The sequence below is a fragment of the Octopus bimaculoides genome, chromosome 10 (assembly GCF_001194135.2).
Source record: "Octopus bimaculoides isolate UCB-OBI-ISO-001 chromosome 10, ASM119413v2, whole genome shotgun sequence".
NCBI lineage: Eukaryota > Metazoa > Mollusca > Cephalopoda > Octopoda > Octopodidae > Octopus > Octopus bimaculoides.
The window spans coordinates 87,285,244-87,297,423 of NC_068990.1; the positions used below are offsets into that span (position 1 = coordinate 87,285,244).

Sequence of the window (12,180 nt, forward strand, 5' to 3'; positions counted from 1 at the left end):
ATTGGAAAAATCCTGCTTCATTGTTTATCATGTTAGTCATTTGTCCACCACTGGCAGGGATTGAACTGCCACACAGCACCCATTCTTGGTTTGATTCATGGTGTGTTTAGGGTATTTAGCTCATGATTATATGGTTATGAGTTTGATTCCAGCCAGTTTGATTCAGAACACTTTTTCACTGAATATATATCAAGTCCAAACTCAATCTTCTTGCCTCTGATGTATCTTCATTTGTATATAGTATTAGGTTTTTAGAACTGCAGAAATAGATTCATATTTGGAATGTTTTTTCTGTTGTTTTTTTATAAAAACTTGACAATTTACTGAAATGCTGAGTCACTGGTCTCTGACCACCACCATAATACTTCTTGAAGTTTATTGGTACAGTTAATTTACCTGGATAATTCTTTTCTACTCTAGGCACAAAGCCCTAAATTTTTGGGGAGGGGGCCAGTTGGTTAGATCAACCCCAGTTTGCAACTGGTACTCAATTTATCGACCCTGAAAGGATGAAGGGTTTTGGCCGAATAGATCAACTCCTGTACTTATAGTTTTTCAAAGCCTGGCATTTACTCCCTTAGTCTTTTTTGTCAAACTGCTAAGTTACAGAGCCATACACAAACCAACACTGGTTGTCAAGTGATGTTGGGAGGCAGGCACAAATATAATGATACACACAGCCATTGCCAGTACCGCTGGACCGGCCCTTGTGCCGGTGGCATCCAGCCATAGAAATCAAGCCAAATCAAACTGGAACCTGGTGCAGCTCTATGGGTTGCCAGCTCTGGTCAAACCATCCAACCCATGCCAGCAAGGAAAACAGACATTAAATAATGATGATGATGATGGCGGGGCTGTAGTAGACACTAGCCCAAGATGTCACACTGTGGAACTGAACCCAGAATCATGTGATTGGGAATATTGATAGAGTAGAATGTTCCCACCCACCTACATACCTTTTGATTTGTGCAAAGGGAGGCAACTCAAATAGCTATAAAAAAATTAAAAGAAACCTGATAGTTATGGTTGTATGGATGGCAGCGGCAGTGTTGGTGTTTATAATAAGGAATGAAGAAAAATATAAAGAGAAAGAACAAGAGATTAGAATTCACATGAAAAGATAGAAAGATGAAGAGAAAGAAAATAAGAGATATAATAATGGAAGGTGGTAGTGTGTTGTTTGCTTCTGATGGCTGTTTTTTGTTGTTGGTAATGGTGTGACAGCAATGACATTACTTGACAAGTTATTTGCACCAAGGCAACACTAAATCATGTTTTTTTTTTTCCTTCAGAATTTGGCTACAAAAATTAATAGTTTGCTGTCAACTTTACTATTTACCACCACCACCACCACCATTACCTTGCGTTGTACCAACAGCCTCACCTGAACAAACTCTTACAGTTTTAAGAGTGTCTATATATGTGTGCACATGTACACATGCATGTGCATATACTTCTGTATCAATTCATTAGCATTTCTTTTTGTCCCTTTTTTTTCTCTCCCTCCTATCTTTCACTGTTACCGCCTCAACACTGGTTGCAACATCTGCTTCTATCTCTTCTTCCCTCCATTTCTCCGTCTTACTTCCAATGCTGTCATCTCCACCATTGCAACAACAGACAATTTACTGCTTATGTTTCACTTGCAAACCATGTGGAATCGTCTTGGCTTTCTCTAGTTGTGGTTTTACTTTTTCATACGGATGCTTTGTCTTTGAAGGTTTATGGTTAAATGTAGAAATCCCAATTTTAATATTCGGTTTAGTATTTGTTTTCTGCTCATGTTTTTACATCTGACAGTCAGAGGGTTGTCCAAAATACAAATTGTTCCACTAATTACTTTTAGCTCTTCTGTTTTGATTATACAACTATTTCATTTCATTGGCAATTGAAAATGTCTCCTAACCATTTCCTTTCCTTCTATTGTATTTTATGTAATTTTTGGAGAAAAAGAAATGTTTCCCCTGAATTCATGGAATCTGCGTTATTACCTAGTGCAAAAGGTTTTTTGTATTCTTTACAAAGCACTTTCATCTCTTTATGATGATTTGAAAGTGTTTATTCCATGCATAAATTCTGTTACCAAGAGAGGAATACAGGAACTCAAAGCTATTAAAAATTATAAATTTTTGTTATCTTTTTTCTTGACATAATTTTTTTTTAAAAACTGGAGTGGCTAATGTAGTCATTTGGTTTGACTTTCCTATATTTTCCCAGTACTTGCTTCTTTTTCATGTTAAGTATGACTCAGTAATATAAAGGAACGCAAGTAAATGATTCGGGGCATTTAATCCTGCAGTTTCTGTCATTTCTCTGGCTTAATAATAATAGTAATAATAATAATAATAATAATGTTGCTAATGTCGGCTCTCACAGTGACCTGTCAATTCTTATCACCGTATGTCATGCCAATATACATCTTTGTTTGCATTACTTCCTGAGTTTGTCAATATCCTTGTTTGTGGGTTTTTTGGGTTTTTTTTTTTTTTTGCTTTTGTGGATCATTTCTCAGAGAAAAATAGTATCAAAGTATGTGTTGGCTCTGCAGGTGTGTCATCAGAATGGCGTAATTGACTTGTTACAGGTGTTAGATCAGTGTTCTTCATGTTATTTTTGCTTCACTTTATGGTTGAATGCTTAGCATTTAAAGATGTTACTCATCTACAAAAACCTTTTCCTCCATATTCTGAATACATTTGATTTGATGTTGTAGCCAGCCAGTCACTATTGTTGTGAGTGTGCTGTGCATGTTACTTCCTAGTGTTTACTGCATTGAGCAAGTTTGCAAAAGGTATTACAAGTTCCCTTGTTAATTAATACTAGTTCTAAAAAGGGCCTAAACATTGCATTGCTTTTGTATATCACATGGGCCCAAGAACAGACCGGAGTTTGGTATAGACAGGGTAAAAATTCTGGTATGATTACCAACCTTTATGCTATAAAACTGATAGGGGTTGCTCAACAATATACTGCCTACCTTTACTATAATAATTTGTGAAATAAAATTTGTTGAAGTCCTGTTTCAGACTTCTACAAATTAGCATTCATATCAAAAGTTAGCTTAGCCTGGCTTTAAGCATGAAAGATAAAAATGTAATATATATATATATATATATATATATATATATTGTGTGTATTGTATAAAGTGGGACGTCACTTTACTGTGAGAGGATGTATCAAACACAGAAGTTGTGTAGACTTGGAAATGAAGCAAGCATGCTTCCCTGGAAATGTAATGTGTGCTTGCATGAATGACATGGTACAAATTATAAATCAGTCGTAAGAGCAAAGACATGTTTATACAGATGTGAGGTGTATAGAGGAAAGCAAATGGCTGGAGAAGTGCCAGGATATTTGAAAGGAGACTGTAGAAAAGGAAGATAAAGGAAAACATGGACGGAAGATGGTAAAAGAATGTAACAAATGGTGAGATACTGTGTTGGAAAAGAACCCATCTAACTCAAGCAAGCATGGAAAAACAACTGTAAAAAATGTGTGTGTATATACACACACTGCCCCCTTTTTCACCTGGGGTAACTATGTATCTTCTTTACAGCAAAGCACCTTTTCCTATCCTATCGTAGTCTTGCAAACTACTTGGCAACCTCACTGGTGCTAGTAACATGCAACAGCTCTCTACAATGTGGTTGTTTTTGGCTTGGGTTCTAAAGCCAGATGACTTTCCTAACACCAGGCATTGGTGCTTGATGCAGTTCACTGTCCTGTCAGATTGAGTCAAATCACCTAACCCATGCCAACATGGAATATGGAAGCTAAAGCTACACCTACTCACAAAACCACATGTTTGTGCATGAGTGTGTAAGGATGTGTGAGTACAAGCACTTCAGTAAATGTGCAAGATCTAATCAAAAGAAAATTATGACTAACTTGTGGACCAGAAATGCATACCCTGGTATCATGTTGGTATCGTGTCACTTATGTTCAACAGTTAAAATGTCTTGTTTGTCTTAAGACTGTTTGTGGTTGTCTGTATGATGACACTTGGCTATTAACAAGTGGGCGTGGTGTGACTGATAGTTTTCTCGTTATTTACTCTTGTGATTAACATTAATTTTCATTTAAACACACAACCCCCAACCACATTTCCTGATCATATTTCCATCATATTCATAATTCTTATAAATCCAGCTTAGTTAATAATGTACAATTTCCCAGAAACTCTAGATATCTGAAGTACTTGCAGTATTACTTTTAGGATCTGATTACATTACTTGTTGAAATCAAGGTCAGCCTTTCTTGAACAGATCTATGATCGAAGGAGATTCAGAGATGTCCATCTCATTTTAGGTTCCTCTCTACTCTGACCCTTGTGTACCCAGGACTACGTTTTCTACTATGTACTTCCTTTTAACATGGTAATATATGCTTTGAGTGGTATTTGGTTGCTATTCCCTGCAAGTCTTGCAACACTGTATAGAGGCTTTCATAGTAACTTGTCTTGTCCACTGTTTATCAGTGTTTGCTTATTATTTTTAGTTATTATTCAGAATAACAAGAAATGGATCCAAAAGTATAACATTACATGTGCCCCACCCTCAAAATCTTATTCATTTAGCTTAGTTGACTATTGTTGAACTGTTACCTGAGTAGGAAGCAAGTTGGTGCATAAGGTAAGACTAGTATGTGTGTGTTTATATTTAGTGGTGACTGAACAAAACATTAGTGGTTCTGAACCAATCATGGTGTTCGTAAACCTTAAAAGAAAAAAATGTGCAAGGAGGTGGTGAAATATGATCTTCAGTTGTTGAGTTTCACAAAGGTGATGACGAGTGGCCAAGTCTTCTGATGTTAAATGATTATTATTTGGGAAGTGGGATTACTGTGTGTATGTGAGAGAGAGAGAGAGAAAGAGAAAATGAGCTTTCTAAATAATCAAATGTTTTATATATCTGTAAAACAGTCCATTGAGTTTATAATAGGTGATAAAGGTTGACTCTTGCCTGATGAAGGGAAATATGTATGAAATTAATGTACTTTTAAACAATGGAGCAAACATGACTGATGCCTTCATATAGTTTGTATGGTGGTTGGTCTAGTTCCAGGAATTTTGGGTACAAGAGTGGAAAACCATGGCCCTCCTTTTATACTGCACAATGTAACACCATTCCTTGTGGTATTAAACTGCAGTGTTTAACACTTGCTCTTTGTCTTTAGTAGCGCTAACCCTTAACCTATATGCAAGCCTTCTCACTAGATCCATTATCTATTCAATATTTTTTTTTTTTTTTGGTGTTCTGTTGAGTGTCACTGGTCTGGGAAAGATTGCAAAGGTTGTGGAAACTGACCTTTCCACCTCTGATCAACAAGTACAAAAATTCTACACAATTGCCTTCTAACTCTGTCCCTCCTCCTCAATCACCACCACATAGACAGTCACACAGTCATTCATTTTCTGTCATTTCTCCCTCCATCTCTCCCTCTCTCCCCCTCTCTCTCTTTCTCAAAAAGTTTCTGCCAAAAATCCTGGCAGGTCACTGTAGTTGACCTTCCTATTAAATTTCCCTCTCATTCAAAGAATTGAGGAAGAGGCTAAGTGGTGGAATTTTCTGACAGAGATGGTGGCTGTATTTTTTTCTTTTTTTCTTTTTTCATCGGAACCGCGTTTATCAAGATGTGGTAAGCCTCACAGCTCGTCTACTCGATAGATATTGTGTAGCTTTAATCTATGCATCCATCCATTGATTATATTGACTCTCTTTTTATGGAGATATAGATAATTCAGTAGAGATTGAACTTGTAACTGTTTTTCAAAGTCTATGTGTGCATACTGCAATAATCCAGTGCAGTTTGCTACATCAGTCATCAAATCGCTGTTTTAGCATTACAGGAGTTTGGGGATTCTAGATTATGACACTATTATAGAAGGACAACATCACATCCTGGTTTGTTAGAAAAGGACTATCATCCTCAACACTCCTGACCACTTGACCTGCAACTGAAGTCCTATTTTTGTATGTGTATAAGTACATGTAGTAGTAGCAGTAGTAGTAGTAATTTTGTGTGACTAGTTCAAGCTATAAAAAAAAAAAGAAAGAAAGAGTACTCAATGCTTCAATAGCGAGTTGAAAAACTTATATGTATTCTCAGGTTTAAAAGTGAGAACAGTGTCTACCTGAAAATTGTTCCTTGCAAGAAACCTCATTGCATATTATTATTATAATTGAAATCACCTCCATGCTATTTTACCGTTGTTTTATTTTTTTTTATAGGCCAGTTGAAGTGGTTTAAATTTGTTGGGGCTTTTTTTTTTTTTTCCTCCATATTTGAATCCTACTCTTCTTACTGTTAATAACTCAACTGTGAAGAGGACAATTGTTTTTGATTGGATGACAAGGAGAGAGAATTTCAAATGAAGAACAGATTGTCATTTCTTGTTTTGCTTAAGCATTAATTCACTTGATTTTATTCCTAATTTCTTTTAATTATCTCCCCCTTTATTTAAAAGATTTTTTTGTTTACTTAAGGTTGTTAGCAATGGCCACCAGGTAGCTTTGTCTTCTTTCTCTGTATTTAAAAGAAGCTTTAATAAATTAAGACTCTATTGTGTATGCTATTTGAAGTGGGATGTATCCTATTTTATCTAAATTTCTGCAGCTGGTCCTTTTGAGTTACTTACTTTTAGTGTATCTTCCCCCCACACACACACACACACACATACACTATTTTTGCTTTATAACGATTGGAAAAAGGTGGGTTATTATGCCAAAATTATTGGCTTTGAGACCAGACCATTTGTTTCAAACTATTCTCGCCAGGTTCTCTATAGCCAGTCTCATGTTGAATTGAAGAGAAGAAAAGCACAACTAAAATTATTATCTGAATTTTTTTCTTCTAGAGCTGTCACAACAGCTAAGTTTTTAAGTGATTTATGTATATTTTGTATGTGTGTGTGTGTGTTTAGAGTTACTTTTATTGTCTGGCATTCCAGTGTGAAGTGCTTATTTGTTTATCTGCACAGGGGCTCGTTAGCTTTTTTTAATCTGTTCCTTAACAACAAAGATCATTAAGCCTATTGCATAACTCTCTAATCTATAACTTTGGGGAATGGGACAAAGATCTACCCTTGAACAGTATTCAGTCAGATGAACATAACTTTCTTCAACATTACCTGTTGCATTTCCATCTACCAAAATTCCACTCACAAGGCTCTGGTAAAGACAAGGCTATTGTAAAAGATTTTGCCCAAGATGTCTCACAGTGGGACTGAACTCAGAACCATGTGATAGGGAACAAGCACACCCGATACATACTTGGTTCAGATATAAATATATATGAAGCGTTTACTGTCTCTAGTCTAAGACGAAAAGAGCAAGTTCTCCTAGTCAGCTCAAATCCCATCTCCATTGAACTTGGGGAACTGTGTTACACTTAGCTTGGCATTAAGTGACCATAAAATTATCTGTGATCTAATGTTGTATATGGTGAGATAGTATTGTGTGTATGTATGTATATATATATATATATACACACACACACAAACAGCATAGACTTGACAGAATGTAATAGCAAGATCTCTATGGTGGTAATCAGTAATGCAATTTTCCTAGTTATACAACAAATGTGAGATTCAACACTTGTGGTAACTCTTTCTGTCCTAGATTAATGCTTGTCTATAAAACATGCACACTCATATGAGCAGTAACTATTTAGTCAAAATCTGCAGCATTTTTTCCCCTTGTGTATGGCAGTGGATGCTTGTAATCTTCAGTGGGTTGAGGTTAGTTCGTCTCCATTTGGTTACCTAAGTGAGACTATATATTATAGACTTAAATAATTGCACACCTTCATATACAGCCACAAACACATGCTTTTATAGTTTGTCTGAAACTTTTTTTTTCTTTCAGTTGTAGGATGTTTCTTTTGGAACAGCTGAGGTTGGCATAGCTATATGTGTGTGTGTGTGTGTATATGTATGTATATACCATAGAATAGTTTTTCTAGAGTCATTGATATATGCTGTGTAATGTGGTCCACATAGTTGTTTCTTTATTTTTAACACCTGTTCACTTCTCTTGAGTGCTTATTGTTGAAGTGCGTAAGGCTGGCTAGGTCAGCTACTACTTGTTTTTTTCTTTTATTTATACCTGTTAAGGTAGAGTTCACAACTGAATTTGAATTGACAAACTCTTTATAGCAGTAGCAGCAATGATTGACGCAAGCCTGTTATATTTTATATGAGGCATAAAGTCAATTGAATCAACCCCTGTTCATGACTACTGCTAATTATATCTTATCTGTTCTGAATAGATAAAACATAGTTGTGTATGTGTGTGTATTCTTGAATGTCTTGCTCTAAATTTCATCATAGAACAAAGAAATAAACAAGAGTAAGAGATACAGTCAGACCCTTCTTTCCGACTGTGTTAAATCTTGCTTTCAACACTTTAACTTCTAACCCTTTTTGTAATCAGCGTACCCAAATCTACCCTTGGTTTGGTGATACAACTTGTTGTTTTAAAGTGATTTAAATTAAAATCTTTCCATGCTAATTTATGTTCCAAACACCAGCTTAATAATGACTACTTTAACTAAATTCCACAAAAGCAACAGAACCGAATGGTTAATGGAAGGGTCAAAACTCCACAACTGTTATAAGCTAAAAAATTTAATCAGATTCTCTTGAGTCTTCTAAAGGTTGTCTAGATACACTGATTTCTTTCCGAATCAACCATCTGTAAAACGTTATATAACCAGTGCCGAGTAGCTACTATTGTTGAGTGTTGGTAAACAAAAACATACATGAAAAAAAGAAAAAGAAACTTTGCCTCTTTCTGAATTTGTGAGTAAGTGACATTTGACTTGTAGGCTGGAATTCCAAATGAGATCATTCATTGTTTTGTTATGCATGTTTCGTGCTCAGTCTAATCTAATCTATGATTTAAAGTGAGGAAAGTGACATCACCCACAACCTTTTGTTGACCTTCCCAGTCTGATGAAGATCAATGAGAGGTATAGACAAAATCATTCCAGGAGTTTCAGAGGTGAAGTGGGTGGTGTCGGAGTGGTACACTGCTTCTTAGTTCAGGGAACAAAAGCTGGTATAGTAACAACAGAAGTGTGGGTGTTATATAGACAGTATAGTCCTGGAAAAATAGGGTTATGCTCTTCTTTGCTGTCATGTCTCACATATGGACCTTTTTTGGACTGAATAGTGACTGGTTACGAGAAATGGGTTCTCTGTAAAAATGTCCAGCACCAAAGACAATGGGTAGGGAAAGGAGAAACACCGTCACCACCAGGCTAAAGACGGTCTTCACCCATGTAAGGTGTTATGTTTGGTGCGATATGAAAGGTTTAGTTGAATTTGAACTTTTAAACGCAAACCAAATGATAACAGAGGAGATTTACGTTGAGCAGCTTAAGTCAGCGCTAGAAGGAAAATGACCATCTTTGGCTTCAAGACGAAAGGTGTTCTTCCACCAGGTTAATACTCAGCTGCATACATCAAGGATGACATTCCAAAGGCTGGAGCAGTTTGAATGTGTGTGTGTGTGTGTGTGTGTGTTTAATGTTATTTAGCAAAATTTGGTGTTTATTTCCAGATTGTCCAAGTTAGTATTCTGTTCTAGGTTGCCATATATATATCCAACCCATGCCAGCATGGAAGGTGGATGTTAAACAATGATGATGATGATATGGTGACATTTTTAACCTAAAAATACTCTACCATTCTTATACTGCAGATATAAAATGTGGACCTTAACTTCTGTAATTCAGTGTTATCTTGGGTGATGGTTGACAGTAGGCTAACCCCTGCTTTCATAACAGTTAACATAAATATTTTGTACACAAACAACTTAATTCATACCTTATATAATAAAGTGAAGTGTGTAATAAAAGTATAATGTTGTATAATATGGTGTGATTGTGTGACAATAAAATGACTATTTGTGTCAAGTGAAATCCATACTCATCATGATGTTGCCTTCACAGTGAATGTTAAGTGAATGGGCTGTAAACAAAACAACCACTAGCAATGGATGTATTCCATTCACACTACTTGACAAGAGTACTCTACCATTTCATTGCATTCAGGATGAATATTTAGTCAGTTGTATAGACTAATGATGGTAGTTTAGCCTACCAGCCAGTCATTGTTAGTTTGATTAACCTGGCATCCATGAATGAGTTTGGATTGCATATTTTGGGCTACAAAATCTAATGCATCAATGTGTCTTTTCTTTTCCCTCTAATTTGATGTTGTATGAGGGAGATTTAGTACCTGCTTTTAGCAGGCTCGGTGACTATAGAGGTTCCCACTACCGGTATGGTTTATTATGCTCACTTGTCATAACACGTTTCTGTCTAGTAGAAAATAACTTGCGGACATGGTTTGTTAAGGTCATTTACAGAACAGATTTCTCTCCTGCTGTAGCTGCTTATACCAGGTTAATTACACACTTGTGTTGTTAACCCTCTCGAGTTCATTTAGAAGTATGTGTGACGACTGTCAATAATCACTTTGGAATCTGAAATGTTTGACTGGTTAAATTTGTATGGCTTCAGAATGAATGACATATTCTTTGATGGTGAGATGCTGTTAGTTAAACAAGCCCGAGTTAGAATATTCAAATGCAAGTTCATATTTTGGCATGGCACTGACTTAGTCCCTGTTCACAAATTTTGTTGTTCAGCTATTTTGTATATTAGGGACTACACAAAGTGGTTTGTCCTTTCCTTTTTGAAGTGGTAGCATGTGATTTGGCAGCTCTTTCTTGCAGATTGGATGACCATATACTCTCTCATCAGGTTGTCTTATCTATTAGTAGGTCAAGTGGGGATCCTAAATAGGTTAGATCACTATTATTAGTGATGGGGGACACTATAACAGAGTTTAGTAAGTTTGCAGAACAGTTAAATTCCTTCAGTATATGTGGAGTAAACAAAACACTACAGTGTATTCCTTCAGAAATCAGTTGTCACCATTGTCTCCACCATAACATCCTGAAATCTGTTGGTCAGCTGCACTGAAATCTTTCTATCTTACCTAAAATGGTAAAAAGCAGCTGTTGCTTAAGTCCCCTGATAAGCTGTGATCAAAAGTGTTTGTCATGACCATCATGTTACTTAAAAAAATTTTTTTTATTGTATCAATGACAACATTGCCTATTATGTGCCCTTCTATTCAGACAGTAAAGTATTGAGTGAGATTTGGCTGCTGTTTCTAGGAGGTCAAGCAACTGCATAAGGAACAAGAGCCGCTTATTACTATAATCTTACTCTTTTTTCTAATAAGCAGTAACTGTATGAAGCTTGGAAAGTTGTGCATGCTTCATTTATGATTTTCAGAACAATATCTTGATCATTTTTTAAGTTTCACATCCAATAATCTTTTGAAATATGTTATGGAGGTTTTGCAATGTTTTTAATTGTTTTTCTTTTTCTTTTTGATATTTTTTAGATTGCTTGTTACAACTGAGGATTCTTTGAAAAGATGGCCAACAGAGGAGCAGCCCAACGCCCAAATGGTGCCACACAAGGCAAAATATGTCAGTTTAAATTAGTTCTCCTTGGAGAGTCAGCTGTGGGCAAGTCAAGTTTGGTTTTGCGCTTTGTAAAAGGGCAGTTTCATGAGTATCAAGAGAGTACGATAGGAGGTAAGTCCTTGATTTCTATTTGTTTTATACATACTACAGTAGCACTGTAGTCCTGTTTTATATCTGCTGCAACTATAATGTAGTCATGAGTGAAGGCACATAGTCCAATAGTTAGTGTTGAGCTCACAATCTTAAGGTCTTAGGTTTGATTCTTGGAACAGTTGGCATTGTGTATCTTTCACCAAAGGCAGTTCATTTTACTCATCTGAAATGAGTACCTTCCAAGTGCTGGTGCAGCGCTCTCCCACTTCAGTGTCTGTCTGCTTGTGACTACATAAATCATCATCATCATCGTTTAACATCCGCTTTCCATGGGTTGGACGACTTGACTGAGGACTGGTGAAACCGGATGGCAACACCAGGCTCCAATCTAAATTTGGCAGAGTTTCTACAGCTGGATGCCCTTCCTAACGCCAAACAATTAGTGAAGGCACAGTGCTTGCAACCAAGTTATATTGGCTTTTCTCTGACTAGTTATGCTACTGTAGTGATGTATTATATATGCTGCAGTAGTTCATGTAATCATGATAGTACTGTGATATTATGTTTTTATATATATATA

General features: G+C 36.2%; 1 protein-coding gene across 2 annotated transcripts in view; it reads left to right on the forward strand.

The window, feature by feature from the left end:
- The window catches only part of LOC106869941 (ras-related protein Rab-5B), an 80,938-nt gene that overhangs the window by 53,008 nt on the left and 15,750 nt on the right, over nt 1–12,180 (forward strand). For both annotated transcript variants that reach the window (XM_014915878.2, XM_014915877.2), the window contains exon 2: nt 11,423–11,618. In XM_014915878.2, the coding sequence (XP_014771364.1) occupies nt 11,456–11,618 (163 nt within the window). In that variant the 5' untranslated portion in view covers nt 11,423–11,455. The remainder of the gene's footprint in view (nt 1–11,422; nt 11,619–12,180) is intronic.